Below are 16,062 nucleotides of genomic sequence, written 5' to 3' on the forward strand. Positions count from 1 at the left end.
GGAGAAAATAGCAGCAGCCACCACCCACACATCTCTGCAGCTTTCCTGAGAGGAAGCCGTGCCTGGGTGGTAGGTCTGGTCAAACCGTCTGCCACCGCCTTGCCAGCTGTCATGCATGGTCCTCCAGCTCTGGCTGGTGTTTTTATAGGGGCCATGATTAGAGGTGAGGCACACTCAGCCCTTCAAGCTCAAACCTTCCCTTTGATCCAGCTGTGGGAATTTGTAGTCATCCTTTTTTTTTTTCACTCTGGCAAAGTTTCTCCTGACCTGCAGTCTGCCAAAGGGCTAGATCACGCTTTCTGGGTGGGACTCATCAGATCAGAAAAGGACATCTACATCTGTGCTAGGGACCCCCACTCTGCTTATCGTCATTGTAGAATTGATTGATCCACTCATTGAAAAGGAGAGCACAACTGATCTTCTCCCCAGGTATAGACCTAAACTAAGTCAAATCACACCCTAGAAGTGCCTGTTCCCTTCGTCTGGTATAAGGCAAATGTGGGGTGACTGACACATCTGGATGTCTACATCTAAGTGCAGCTGAGACGAATTCTTCCCCAAGAGCAATCCATCATAGTGACTTAAATACGAGTTGCCAGCAGCTCTGGCCTTATTTCACCCACACTGGCTATTGATGCCTGAATAAACTCAATATGCAATTAGCTTCAGTCAGATTCTCAAAGCTTGATATAATTAGACACACTGGGCATAAGGCTTGCTGCTGACAATGCACCTGTATGAATGTGTTCCCTGATGGGTATTTATTTCTAATTAAACTAAGGTATGTGGATTTGGGATAGGACCCAATCTAGATGATTATAATCTCCATGACAAAGATGTGTTTGGACCCCTCCATGTGTTAGGAAAGGGAAGAGCATTGCTATTCTTCTGAGGGCTCCTTTCTTGCATTCTTTAAACGCTTCCTTCCAGACAGCCTCCTGGCTGCCACTTAGGCAACTATTTTATTAATTGGATTTCATTCAAGGTAAATCATGGCTGAGAATTGCAAACAAAGTGGTAATCCCCTGAATGAGCTAGTTCAGATAAGGACGGAACAGGGCAGACACAAAAATAGCAGCCGGGTTTTCAACAATTGCAGGGTTAGTGTTGAGTCCTACCTTCCAAGTCCACCAGATGTTTTCTGGTTCTTCCTTCTCTTAAGCCAGAAGATGCTCAGAAACACTATAGTAGGGAGAAATAGGCAGGACACTGGTAGGAAATAAGAGTTTTGGGCTGTTTGTATCTGCCTTGTAGACCTTCATTATGTCCTTCATATTACTCCTTGGTTGCTCAGGGTATCTGGAGACAGAAAAGCATCTGGGAGCTGTCCACCGTGGCCTTGGTGGAATGAAGAGATTGGTGTTGTCATGCTCTGCCACATCACAGCCATCTTGGCCAGAGAGCTCAGGAGTTACAACAGCTCCACCCTTTAATATTATGAAAATCCCAAGTAGATGATGAAGGGTTGTGTCACGATGTGTCACGTTGCATTTCACCTTGAAAGAAGGAACCAGGGAGTTTGCATTTGAGGTTCTCACTATGCCTTTGTTCCACTTGGCTGCTTTGCTACCAAGGGACAAAATATGATACTAAACCATGTGAGGTGGTCAGCTTCATAAGGAAAATCTGATCCAAAATGTGCGCAGTTGTTCCCAAAATGTGTGGAAGGGTCATATATGTCCACAAAGGAATGCTTGCAAGGGTGTGTATTCATGTACTGTTAGGTCTGGCCCAAGTGTATGCTTTGCATTTATGCATTTGCATGTTTATGCATACCAAAATATGGTTTCTCTCATTTATGTCTTCCCCATAAGGGCAATCTGCCAGTCTTCCTGCACTGCAGGAATGGCTGCACCAGCAGAAACACCCACCGTGTTGATATTCCGTGAGAGGTAGGTGTAAGTTCTGGAGTAAATTCACATTTCTGACCTGTGCTTGTTCATTCGGAAGCTTGGACCTCACATCCTGACATTGTGTTTCCTTCTTTCGCACTGGAGCTCAGCAGCAGCATGTTGGCATCTTGTAGCATTTTTGAAGTCTGGAGCTGCTAGAGGGCAGTGCCATGCAAAAATAGGGAGCAGGGCAACCCTAAAATGTAGGAAACAGGAGGAATTCTGAAGTGATGAAAGAAAAAGAGGCAGATGGCAGAGTCAGAGCAAGGTCCAGAGAGTTGTCCAGTACAGTACAGCAGTGGTTATTAGAGGATGCTTCAGGAAAAGGTACAAGAACTGGCTAAAACTTCTCCAAACCCATTCTCCTAAACCTCAAGCAGAGTCTTTCTAAGCTATGTATTTCTGCACGTTTTGTACTCTACAGAAACAGATTTCTTTTCCATGAAATGGTCCTGTGACCCTTTATACACACATGTAGACTGTGGACATCCACAGTATCCCTTGACCAGATTTCCACAATTCAGCTGGAAGAGCAAAGAACCACTTCCTTCACTTTCCTCTGAGCCTGATTCATGCCAGCTTCACTTGATACCCCCTTGTTCTTCCACTGGAAAAAACTACAGAGAGTAGATTCCCATCTGCCCAGGGAAGTGGTTGAGTCCCCATCCCTGGAGGTATTTAAAAGCTGGGAATATGATGTGCTTAGGGACAGGCTTTAGTGGTGGAATGCAGTGTTAGGTTAAGGGTTGGCCTTGATGATCTTAAAGGGCTTTTCCAACCTAAATGAATCCATGATCTGTCTACAGATAAAACCCTTTCAACAAAGTAGCCTGGGGTTTACTAGATGCTACCATACGCATCTCTGGAGAGGACATCAGCCGTGGGGGAGTCACTTGGGAGAGGGGAAGGAGAGACTACAGCAGGACCACAGGGGCAGCAGAAGAATGGACAAAGGATATCTGCAGCCTTGTGGTGAGGGTAGAGGTCCTAAAGGGGGAGCTGGTGAATAGGGAAGGTGGAGGAGGAAAGAACAAGAATCAACAGGCTCTATAAAATTATTTTCTTCAAGTTATGAGTCAGTCTGTTTCATGGACTTCACAAAGACCCGTAAGACAGAGACTAAACCAGTTCTGCTCTTATTTGCTTCAGTTTTCTGGTTTTTATCTGGCTGTTATTCTTTGTCTCTTTCAGGTTGAATTCACCCCTGATCAGATTGAAGGTGAGGAAGATGTGGTTTTTCTACTGTGCGTGGTAAATACTGTCACTGGGAGGCTCTGGCAAGTGCTGGGGTGAACACGGATGTGGTATTGGAGCTACCTTGAGAAAGCTGCTCTTTAATTCATAGCTTTACTCCTGCTCTGTCCCTCCTCCAAATTCTCTGTTGAGTTGGTCAAGAAGAAAGGGGGAAAGTCATGCACCATGGAGAGTAGTTATTTATTTCATTAAAGAAAACACCAACTCCACTGCCACTGAGGCAGAACCAAAAAAGAAAAAAGCACACACCCAAAACCTCAATCCAAATATATGCTCTTTCTTTAAGAAAACCCACTAACAAACTAGCAACCCTTTTAAGAGAAGGTCTCCCAACCCTGCTTTTGAGAACTTTTCCTTGTATTCAATCAGAATTTAATGCATTACAGTTTTGTGACAGCTCTCCAGAATCCAGCAAATAATGACAGCAATGACATTTTTTTTTCTTTCAAAGCAAAACATCAGCATTCATTTCTGAAACCCAAGAAACTAATACTGAAACCTCATGCACGAAGTCCTGGGAACACTACCACTGCTTCTGTCCCCTTTTTCCTCAGCTACCAGCCTGCTTTTTACTTATAGGATAATTGATAGATGGAGTCAAACATCTGGCAGAATTTTGCTTTGGTTGTTAAACACTTGGCAGAACTTGGCGGAGCCTATGAAAGATGGTAACAGAAAATGGGTTAATTAGAATAGAAGGATTTGCTGAATTGGACCCAAATGCCATAATATCTTAGAGACTGAGGCTTTGCCACAGACTTCCAACATTACCTTGGGACTTTCACGCTCCCCTTAATGGCTTTAGTTTCTATTTTCTAATAACAGGTCAAAAGTAACTCATGATTGGAGGCAACTGTTCATTTCTGGAAACCTGCCCCTTTTCTAGTCCCAAAGTCATGGGAGAACCGTAGAAGAGGCACAACTCTGAGCCACAAACCTTTGAACTATTCCAGCAGCACACAACAGCTGGATCTCTCATCAGCTAAAGTTTTGGGGATTGGATAGGACCCACCTAGTTTTCTCTCTCCTGAAGGAGAACTATCTGTAGACACTATATCAAAGAATGGGCAAAGAAATTACTTATTCAGAAAAAAATGGGGTGCTCGTCTGCACATCAGCCCATTGGAACGGCAAGGAAATGACAAATTTGGAGAAACCCCAAGGCTGCCATAAAAGGTAGCAGGCCTAGAGCAGACGTTGACCATCTCTAGAAACAGAAATTTGCATCTTCTTTCTTTTCTTCTTTTCTTCTTACAGCTGCCTTCTGGTCTAGCTGTACTCACTGCATACACAGAGAGAAGCTGGGAATCCAGGACTTCTGAAATAGGATGTCCTTGAAATATCAAAGGGAAGCCATGGGGAAGGAAGCAGATAGCATCATCTGTGTGAGACAGGCTATGAGATCTCCACATCAGCTACAACAGCATAATAGAGTGGGGAGAAACACTAAACCCACTCAAGGTTAATCCCACAGATGGTTCATCAGTTCTGCCATGAGTTGCTGGAAGGAGTGATTAATGGCCTGAACATCACCTGGGGACTGATCACTGTTCCTCAATCAGCTCCTCAATTTCTTTCCTCCTGCTCTCTTCTGGTTCTTTTTTTTTTTTCCCCTCTCTCCTTCACCTGACCTTTAGAAGGTTCTTAGGTTCATAGATAAGTAGGCAGACAGATTGATAGTTCCTAGATAGATATTTACTCCTAGGTAGAGCTTAGATGCTTCAGATGTAGACTGATAGCTACAGCATGGTCCACTGTTGTCCCTGGATAGTTTCTGGCGTGCGCTGTCCTCTATACTTGTTTGCACATGTCAAAACCTTGCCAAGAAGCGTGCCACCAGTTTAAGAAAGTGGACGATCAGTATTCCAGTGCTTGAGACTGTTTTATTTTGTGTTAAAAGCACCACTTGCCATGATTTATAGCTGTTATACTGGCTGTTGGCATGACTTGAGAGTTGGGACTCACAGGAGCTCCAGATTAATATATCTTTTTGATTTGTTTTCTCCTTCCCATTCTCTCCTCACTCTCTCCTGATTCCAAGGTTTCCAGCTCTCCCTTTCTTCTGGGTTTCAGTTGCACTTGTTTTGTTCTGGATTAATTTTCAACTCCACTCTGCACTGTTAATTTTGTCAAATTTCCTCTTTCAGGAAGTCATCAGGAGGTCATAGCTTTATATGTGGTTTTTACAGAATACACCTCTAATGAATAATAATCACCTCTCTTTCTCTCTCTCTGTTTACCAGATGAGGACCTAGGTGTCTCAGTGAAATTAGATGCTTCCCTATTTGTCAGCCGAAATTAGATCAATAGGAAGTCTGTCTTAGGTATTACTGGCTGTCCGTCCATCACCATTAACCCAATTGGTTTTCTGGCAGCTGATTTTGAATTGAGGTGGTGGAGGAGAATCAGGCAATGCAGCAACTCAAGGTCTTTTCCAGCCCTATCTTCTAGGATACTCTGAACCCCTTCCTCTTGCTAAGGAAATGACTTTGTTGCACCAAGCTTACTTCACTGCAAGGAGTTGTTATTATGTTAGCCCCCAAAATGTTACTCTCAGAAGAAGAAGAGTGGTCTGTGGGTGAAGCCGTGTGTAACACATCCATCTTTACATGTCCTCCTGCCTCAACTGTGAGTGAAATGGATTGGTTGTGGCAATGTGTATTTATGAAACTGGATTCTGGCCTCTTCAGAGGCCCTAAATTGCTGAAAAGAGAAGAATATGAGCTATTCAAGATGAGAAGATAGGTAGCAATTAGGCATATGAAAATATACACTGCTCCTGCCAGAGGTTTAATGGCTAGCAGGAGGACAAAGGAGACCATAGCCATGCTGGTTTCATTGCTTTGATGGAAACTTGCATTAAGCCAACAAATGCAAATGCAAATGCAAAAAAAAAAAAAAAAATAGACTGCTTCTGTATATTGACAAAATGGGGTTTCCAAACCCACAGGCCAGTGATCTCGTGGGAGGCAGTTGTAACTGATTTTAAATTTAAATAAAAAAAAAAAGAGAGAGAAATGTGAGCTGTTGGTAGCTATGATGAATTGTGAACCTTCAGGAGGTGGCGTGAAGGGTGCTCAGGCAATTGGTCTCAGGGAGTAGGTAAGCGGCAGGCGGATGAGTAGCTTAGGGACATAGGTGCATTCCTCGTCCACCTCAGCTGCTGAGACCTCCAGGGAAGGACAGAGCTGGAGTGGGTCTCTGGCCCCCTTCCACGGTCAGCAAGGAGCCCATGAAAATCCACTATTGCCCTCTGCTGGAGTGAGGGCTGCCAATGGGACCTGGGCTCCGGCCGGTGACAGAGGAGGCAAAGATCCAGGAGAGAGAGGCAGGGAGAGGAAGGAAGAGCAAAGAGGAGAATGCAAAGAAGAAAACAAAGGGAGCATTTATTAATCCAAAATGAGAAAATCATCATTGTGTGAAAGTGTCAAGTGAGGAAGGAAATGAGCAAGATATGAGTGGAATGGTAAGAATGAAACGGGCGGGAGAAAGGAGGAGAAGCAAACACGGCAACACTGGAAGAAGGAAGGAGAGAGGGAAATAAGCAAAGGAGAAGAAAGAAAAAAGAGGGAGGGGGGGATAATGAGGAGGAGTAGGAACTGAGAAGGGAAAGATGGACACAAATCTGGCATGCAGAGTGCATGGCTGAATGGTTGAATGAGTCAGTATCTAGGGGAAAAAAAAAATCGCCTTACTATGTTTGGAGAGTAGGAGGGAAACATATACAGAAGAGTAACAGCAGGGCAAAGGACAGATTCAGGGATTCACAGCTTTAAAGCCAAAGAGATATTTGTGGTCACTTGTGGGCCGCGCAGTATGCAGTGTGTTCATGAAAGGATAACAGCATATTACTGTCGCTTGTGCCTTGAGATGCTCCTGTCTGCGCAAGGTGTCTGCGACTCCAACAGGGAGAGGGAAACCTGAGTAACTAGTGTGTCTGGGGAAGTGTCCCCTGGGATCCTGCACTGATCCCAGTAATTAATGGTAGAACAGGGATCCTCTCCCATGGGAATGCTCACGTCAAGGTATTGCCACTCAAAGGGACTCCCTCTTTGATTAGAAGTAAAGAGAAGACATGAGGATCTGTTCCAAGGATGTAGTGGAAGGGAGCTGGTTGTCTTGCAAGGGGAAGAGCTCTGCATGGGCACACGGAGGAAAGCAGGCAGAATTGAAAGCACTGGAGGGAACAATTGCATCTCCACACATGAGATCTGGCCTGGCACTGGTAGCTGATGGCATGCCAAAGCTGACTTCTCCTGTTGCAATTGGATTGGATGCTAGAAAAAAGAAAACTCAGTGGATCCTTCTAGATCTGCTCCTTGACATTGTTAAATACAATTCATCAATTATAAGGTTTTTCCATAAACCTTCACCCTCCCCCACCAATAGGCAGCTTGTTGTGTGATTATTCCTGTAGGTTATCATGGCATATTTTGTTACCTGCTAATAGAGGTGCTCCTGTATCTGTGGGCTGTGCCAGTGCTCTCTAAGTGTATAATGCTGGATATGATAGCCAGTTAGCTAATGAGCAGAACTGTTATTGAATTCTGAGTGCCGTCCTGAGTGCTCCTGATGAGCTGAAAAGCTCTCCAAGGCCAACAATTTCTATAAGGTTTTCTGCACTTCCTGACGTTAGCTGAGACGGAAATACCATGAGAAGAGCATTTGACCTCTCCGATTCCATTCCCTGATTGAACCGGAAGATGCAGGGGAGGAGGAACACAAACATTGCAGATAACAGCAACAACAGAACTCATCAAACTTCTTCCCAAACTGTAGAATGAAAGGGTCAGGCAGAGTTAGTTAGGGGGAAGGTCTAGGCTTGCTTTGACTTTATCCGAGGGAGCATGACATGCATTTCTTTTTATCTTTTTGTGTTCTAGAATTTAAGGAAGCCTTCTCACTCTTCGACCGGACTCCTAAATCTGAGATGAAAATCACATATGCACAATGTGGAGATGTCTTGAGAGCTTTGGGGCAGAACCCAACCCAGGCTGAGGTCATGAAAGTGCTTGGCAGACCCAAACCAGAAGGTTGGTATCCTCCTCTGTGTTTGGTTTGAAAAATATCACTCCAAGAATTATTTGTGAAGCAGTCGAGGTCTCCATTTTCTGATGGAAAGATTAATTGTGAAATAACAAAGGATATGGAACAGCTTCTGCAAATCACTAGCAGAAAAGTAAACGAGGCAAAAAAAGGTCTTGAAGTCAATATAATTGTCTCAAATTTAGGAGAATGAATTAATTTAATGGCCCTGCGCGTCAATGTGTTTTACAATGACAAGTTTTTGCCTTTTAAAATTGCTTTGATGACAGGCATTCACTCGTGTTTACTAAAAATGCAGACGTTTTGAAGTTATCCAAAGAAAGAAAGGGATAATCTGAATGTGAGGACATAACTTGTTCTACAAAAGTGTATATTAGAGGGTCTGTAATGACTGCAGTAATATCTCCCTTCAACATTCACCATATGCTGGATATCTCAGAACAAAGGGAAATCTCTCCCAGACCATATCTACCTTCAGACATTTTCTAAATGATTTCTCTCTCCTTTCCTTCCACTGAGGTGGAACTGACAATTAGGGCCTCATTCAACAACTATGATATGTCAGGATATGGCAATGACGCAACGGCAGGTGCGACAAGGAGTCATATGAAAACAAAATGCCCTCTGATGCTCTTGAAAGGCAAAGCAGCAGGAAAATACAGGATACAGAGCCTATTTGCTCTGAACTTCTCTCCCAGTACGGTTTTAAACATTTCTGGATTAGAGCTGCAAAGCAAAGCTGATTTCACATTGTCAATGAGCTTCTCTTACTGTCTTCTGCTTAGTTTCATACTTTCATGTTGCATGAAACAATCTTGGGAGTCTAACAGTATTTTCTTTCATCAATCATAGAATCATAGAATGTTTTGGGTTGGAAGGGACCCCTAGAGATCATCTAGCCCAACCCCCCTGCAGTGAGCAGGGACACCGCTAACTAGATCAGGTTACTCAGAGTCCCATCCAACCTGGTCTTGATTTGGATTCTTTGATCCTGGTCAATGTTTGCATATGTCAGATACTAGGGCATATTTATCTATCTATCTATCTATCAATCAACCAATCTCTCTATTAAAAATGCATATTTGTCTCCTTCCCACTCTATCCATTCTTCCATCTGTATGTATGATGTATGCTCTTTTCTCCCCTTCAGCTGGCATTTATTGCCACAGTTCTTCTACCCTCACCACCTACCCATTGTAGATGCACCCTGATTAGTCCTCAACTCTCCCAGAATCCACCAAAACTTTCGTTTCCATCTGTGTCTTTGTAGACATGAACTCCAAGATGATCGACTTTGAGACCTTTCTGCCCATGCTCCAGCATATTGCCAAGACGAAAGACACGGGTACCTACGAGGACTTCGTGGAGGGTCTGCGCGTGTTCGACAAGGAGGGAAACGGAACGGTGATGGGAGCTGAACTCCGCCACGTTTTGGCTACACTGGGTAAGGTGAACCTTTCCTCATGCAGTTTTAACACTGAGGCCTTTGTGATACAGCTTGTATCATTCTGGGTAAACTTTATGGAGAAAATGACTGAGCAAGACTTCTGCCATCACATTGTCCTCAGTTATAAAGACCAAAAAAGATTCCTTAATAATGAAGCTAAAAATCACTGACCTACAGATTAAATACTTATCTACTGTCTCTCCTTCCTTCCTCCTTTCCTTCTTTGTTTTAGTGTTTTATTTTTCCGATAACTATTATATTTCTTTTGCCATAAATTTATCCAGGCTTTGGAAACCCCATCTATTCTTTCAATATTTGTCTGCATTTCTCTGCACCTTCAAGAAAAGTTTTAAGATGAAGCACTTTTTTATCAGTCATCTGTTTAACAGAAGTGTCTCTGAAATGGAAAGCTCCTGTTTTTAAAGTAGGGATCAATATTTCTCCATTCTCTCAAATTTCGACTTCAGAAGCTCAGTTTTTCACAGAGAGTGATGACAACAGAATGAATGCGGGACAGAAAATTTGGCTGTACCTTAATGACAGGTTTCTGATTGGATTAGAAGGCACTGACATGTTGTCATCTGAATCCACTAAGCATTTCTCAAGATCAGCCTTTTCTACTTGTGTTTGTCCACTATTTAGACCAAATGATTTCAAAGATGGGTTTTGACCTGGGATATCAATTCAAAAAGCCAAACCTTTTATGCCCAGGGGTTTTCATTCAATGACACATCCTTGTCTATTAATGACACAGGGAATAAAAAATGAGAAGAATGCTATTTTCCTTTCTATCACTGATGCTATCGCACTGGTTTGGGGACCAAATTCAGTGGTGACAGGAAAAGCCCACAGGGTCAGGATTGTTGCCCTATCTAACCTTAGCTGGGACAGAGAAGCCACTCTGTGCGGTTCTGTGAATTTCACAGTCCTACAAGAAATACTTTTGTACTTAGGCTTCTACTTCCAGTAACCTAGAACAATGGGTAACATCTGATTTTCAATTACCAATAGGAAGTATTTCAATCTTAAGAATTAACAGTTCTGTTTAGAGTGGCATCACAAAATACTGGTAAAATCCTAGGCACAGCCAAATGTTCTGTAAATTAGCATGCTTTTCTGTTCAATTTTCAAAAAAATTGGTTGAATTTTCACAGGTTGACAACAGCTAAGGACTTGCTCCTGCGTGCCAGAACTCAGTTATGGAAAAGTGGAACAACATGAATAGCAGGGCACACCCAATGCATTTTATTTTAATTTCTATGATTTCAGGTGGCCAAAAAGTCCAACAACATCCTGGCTTGTATCAGGAGTGCTGTGGCCAGCAGGAGCAGGGCAGGGACCGTGCCCCTGTGCTGGGCACTGGTGAGGCTGTCTCTCAAATGCTGGGGTCAGTTTGGGCAGGTGTCAGTCTCTTCTCCCAAGTAACAAGTGATAGGACAAGAGGAAATGGCCTCAAGTTGTGGCAGGGCAGGGTGAGGTTGGCCATGGGGAACAATTCCTTCCCCTTGGGGCTGTCAGGCACTGGAAGGGGCTGCCCAGGGAAGGGGTCGAGTCCCCAGCCCTGGGGGGATTTAAAAGCCAGGTAGATGAGGTGCTTAGGGACATGGTTTACTGATGCACTTGGCAGTGTCAGGGAAATGGTTTGATGTGATGATCTTAAAGGTCTTTTCCAACCTAAACTATTCTATGATTCTATGAAATCCCCCTGAAATTTCTCCCTTGCATATCTGGAACTCATTTGGTCTCATCCTAAAATCAGTGCCTAATATCAGAATGAGGAGATGGATTGGGTTGATCTCTGCTTAACCAGAATGAAACCTTACAGGCAAATAGGCACTTAATATTTAGATAATTAAATGGAATGGATCACTGATACAAATCAGAGATCCTAAGTTTGATCTTGGAATCTTCCCGAACCACAAACTCAGAGGCAAACTAGATGGTGACTCTACTAGGAGTTTACTTAGCAAGGACTTGGTTAAAAAGTGACTAAAGCCTTAAAGATTTGTCACTTAGAGAAAGGTTATTCTTAGAAGAACGGATATGTGAATATAATATCATGTGGGTTTCCATATTTATTCTGTCTTCCTGGTTTTCAGATCAAATTTTCTCAGTTTGCAAGGTCAAAAGTAGCTATCCTAGCAGTCAGCACCACAAGTTCAACTGAAGAGAAAATCTGTCTCACTCTCTTCTCTCTCACTTTTTTTATTCTTGGATTCTTTGAACTGTGCTTTGTAAATTCTTAAAAAAATGTTCAGGTACTAAACAGGCATTTTGCTTTCCACCCAGGTGAGAGGTTGACTGAAGAGGAAGTTGATAAGCTAATGGCTGGTCAGGAAGATGCCAATGGCTGTATCAACTATGAAGGTAGGTATGACCACTCTGGTCTGAGCAGTGGCCATGTGCTTGAAGGCTTTGTTGCAATTATCCTGAGAAAGTTCAAACCTGTGGAAGATCTGACTGCCAAAGATCAGGATGCGTGCTTTTCCAAATTTTAGACTAATTCAGATTCTATAAATCACCCTATCTGTTGAAGCTTACTTGTATTTTCCATAGCTGAATGGCCATAGCCCTTTCAGGAGGTGAAACTTTTCTTATTTTGTTTGCCTTTTTTAAAAAACAAAAAATTGCATTATTTTTTCTACCTGCTCCCACAGTTCCTTGTCCTCTGAAAACCAGACACACAACCCTTTTGAGACTTCTTTACAGATAATCACTATGTTTTCCTTCAAAACCTCAGCATCCTCTTTGGTGTCCTAAGAATCCTACAAGACCTTCCAAAGACCTTTCATTTTATTTCATTGCTGTTGTAGGAAGCCAGAATAAAAGGATTTGGTCATGAGTGAGTGGACCATGGTTCTCTCCTGCGTCTTGCAAGCCTGTATGCTTCAGGCTGTTCAATAAAACCGCAATATTCTAATAGGGATCATGAACACATGTTATTGTACACAGCTGGGCCCTCCTTAAGGTTAACTGGTGCCTGATGATTATATCATCTTGGTGATCTAGCTGGTCTGTCATATTCGCTGAGCCTTTTATGAATATTAGGGTTGGTGGTCTCCTACTTAAAAATGCTATACCAGTCATTTGAGCTCAAGGAAACATTTCTTACAAGTGCTTTATTTTAGAAATCTGTAGATTTAGCCTACCCAAATGACTCATGAACTTATGCTGAATTCAGGGAAATTCATAGCTTGGGGGGATTGTTGGAAAGGAAAAAAAAAACCCTTACTGCAAAATGTATTTTTCCTTTTCCTTTTGAATTTCAAAATTTTATGTAATGAATGTTTTTTTAAATGGAGAAAAATGGAACCCAAAACTTTTTGAAACAAAAGCTTAACTTGACTTTGAAATACTTAGTTTGTTTGTAAATCTGAGTTCACTGGAGAGATATAGTCACGATACCTGACTTGGTGACCTGCTGTGGATTCTGGAGGTTCACTCCAGAGGCACCTTCGGTGCCCCCTGGTGTAGGACAAATGTGCTGAAGTCTTGAAAGCCTTGCAAGATGAGGACCCAGAATTTCTCATGGTTGTATACTTTGGAAAGCCAGTTCCATATGGCAGCCGGGGTAAGAGATTACGCAAGCTGTGGACGGACTGATGTGTGTGTTCATTTCCACTGGCTACCTAGGCTGCTGGCTACTCTGCACTCTCTACATGTTATCTTAAGGACTTACAAAGCATTTAGCACCTGGTGTCTGGAATCTTATTTGCAATGTGGGGTGGTCTTCATGGCATGAGATGAAGCAAGAAGAGTGAATTTAAATAACACCCAACCTGAGATACCCAGGATATTACTGAATTCAATGAAAGGGAATTAATAAATGACCCATCTCTTTCTCTTGTTTCCAGCTTTCGTGAAGCATATAATGGCTAACTGAACACCAGGTGAGTCTCTTCTGTCCTCATTGCATATCCTATTATTTTGGTTTTGGCATCTGAGATAGGCTTGAAGAACGTGTAAGTGGCTAGTCAAAGAGAGCGAATACTTTCAGCATGCTGTACAAGGAAGTAGGATAAGAATGAGTAAAAAGTTATCTTCATGCTATCAAGTGCACAGAAAATCAGTGAGCTTTCTACAATCATCTGGTCAACCTGGACACCTTTATTTTAGCAGTCCAACGTAATATATCCTAAAAGGATTTGTTTTCCAAAGAGCAAGTGCTCATTTAGGTTTGACTGGAAACTTCAAAGGATGCATATTTTTCATGTCCACTTAAGTCTGCTCCTAGACTTCTTCTAAAAAGGCAAGGAGATAGAACTGATCTGACTAGAGAAAGAGTAAGCAAAAAATACAAGGAGAAGTAGATAAGAAGGAGTAAGGCATGCCTGTGCTACCGAACCTACGCTTGGAGGCTAATTATTGGCCTTCCATAAATCTGGCTCCCAACATCTCCTGGTAGATGGGTTTGTTTTCCAGGAAAAGACATGAGCTTCGTCCAGCACATCTTCTGGCTTTATTCAGTAGCGTTCTCCAAACCACAGTACCATTAAGGGTATCTCTGTCTCGCCGTTGTAAATGAGCTGGACTTTAGTTCCAGTATTTCCTGGTCACTGTTTATTTTTGTATTCCTGGAAAAGGTGCCCACTGTTTTCAACTGGCATTCACCATTATTTATCTCTATTCAGCTCTTGGGAAAGGTCTGACCTGAGAGTTAACTAGCTCCATCTATTCTGCAAAGTATGTGATAAACTGGGAAACGCAGTGGCTTCTTTCAGATTTGTTCTGGTTGCTTGGGGTTTTCTTTGTTTGTTTTTTTTTTTTTTATTTCTGCTTTGGTTTATTTTTCCACTCTGTCCTGACCAGGCCTGGCTTTGTTTTGCTTTTGGAGCTGACATTATCCCAGCCCACTGAGACCTGTCTGTTGTGTGGTGACTTTTGATTATGTTCACTGGCACGCCAGGGAGGGAGTTAAGTAGGATTCACATCCAGGTTTTTGGGACTTTTGTTCCAAGGCATAACTGAACCAAATGTAAATTGGCTAAAAAAGATGACTGGGTTTCTTTTCTTATTATGGTCCAGTTTTCTTTCTTAAAGGCATTTATCGTCTCTGAACATACATTCCATTTTCCAACACTGGCTCCCAGTTTTCAATTCCAAAGATCTGGACTGGCCCACAGCCATAGTGGGTCATCCCACAGCTAGTGTGTTCCTTATTTGTTGTTTAGAGATGTTTTCAATTCTTAATCTCATCCTAAACTCGCTGCCATGGGAAATTCCCATTCTGATGCCAAAAGTCTTTCTAGTCACCTAAAGCAACGTCAGCCACCGAAGAAGACAAGTGAGCAGCGGCAAGCTGTAAAGCTGGCACAGGGCTGAGAGCTGCAGCATAGGGGCCAGCAAGAGTGTCTTTGCTTATTATGGGCTTGGAAAGGGAGCGGAGAGCTCCCGACTCACAGAGAACCAATGTGCCACTGATTTGCCAATGAGCCATGATGGGCGTCATTCAGGGGTGGCATCTTCCACTCCCTGCTGTGTTGCTGTTGGCATGTTGACGGAAAGACAAATGCAGTCTTTACCCTTGAATTGGTGATGGCCCTTTGCCATAGAACGTATAACAAACAAGTCCCAAAACACTGGATTTGAACTCGGTGGGAATCTGGATCTGAGTCCAAAAATGGAGTAGTGGCTCATGTTTCTTGGCCATTCCCATATGCTGGAGGAAAGCTAGAGCTGTATCCCACTGTAAGAACTCAACTGTGTCTTTTCTCTTTCTGTATTTTCTGAGCATAGCTGTTGTGACTGCTCTGTATTGACTTTTCTTATATACAGCCTCCACATTGGCTTGTCCCCAGGTGCTACATACTATTTATAACACAGAGTAATCAATTACGTCTTCAGTTAGTGACTCTTCTAGTGTTTTTTTCAGCACCCCCCCCAGGTCAAGTGTTCTGTAGGATTAAAGCCTGTGTCTTCCTTCACAGTAGACATTGCTGTAGAAAGCACTCCCAGGCTGCCTACACAGCTACTCCTTACGTTACTCAGCTGGAAAGACATGGGCAGCAGGAGACCATACGCTTTCTCACAGAGCTAGAAAGCACTGTACCCTACTTGTGGTCCAGCGACCACTGCAGTGGGGAGCAGGGCTGTGAGATACGTGCAGAGGACTACATGGACCCCTTGTGAAGGCAATGCGCACAGCTCTCCCCCTGCCATGTGACTGAATGTGAGCCTTATCTCATGGCCTATCTCTTGGGTGCATATCCATTCCTGGGAGCTGATCAAACAGCCCAAAATGCTGGGAAAGAACATCTTTGGGACAAGTTGGATGTTGTCAGAGTTTTCCAGATACCTGTTTCTCTGACACAAAATTCATGTTATAAACCCACCCTATTTAACTTCAAACATAAAAGCTCAAGTAGTAGAGCAGTACAGCTGGAGGGACAGTCCGTAGTGCGTACACAGAGGCTCAATTCAGTG

General features: G+C 43.0%; 1 protein-coding gene across 1 annotated transcript in view; it reads left to right on the top strand.

The window, feature by feature from the left end:
- The window catches only part of MYL3 (myosin light chain 3), a 35,157-nt gene extending 21,635 nt beyond the window's left edge, over positions 1-13,522 (top strand). The window contains exons 2-6 of the mRNA XM_035895633.1: positions 3,084-3,111; positions 8,030-8,179; positions 9,463-9,636; positions 11,929-12,006; positions 13,494-13,522. Coding sequence (XP_035751526.1) covers positions 3,084-3,111; positions 8,030-8,179; positions 9,463-9,636; positions 11,929-12,006; positions 13,494-13,522 — 459 coding nt within the window. The remainder of the gene's footprint in view (positions 1-3,083; positions 3,112-8,029; positions 8,180-9,462; positions 9,637-11,928; positions 12,007-13,493) is intronic.
- Positions 13,523-16,062: the final 2,540 nt, after the last annotated feature.

Source organism: Egretta garzetta, unplaced genomic scaffold (assembly GCF_000687185.1).
Source record: "Egretta garzetta isolate BGI_Z169 unplaced genomic scaffold, ASM68718v1 scaffold275, whole genome shotgun sequence".
Classification (NCBI taxonomy): domain Eukaryota; kingdom Metazoa; phylum Chordata; class Aves; order Pelecaniformes; family Ardeidae; genus Egretta; species Egretta garzetta.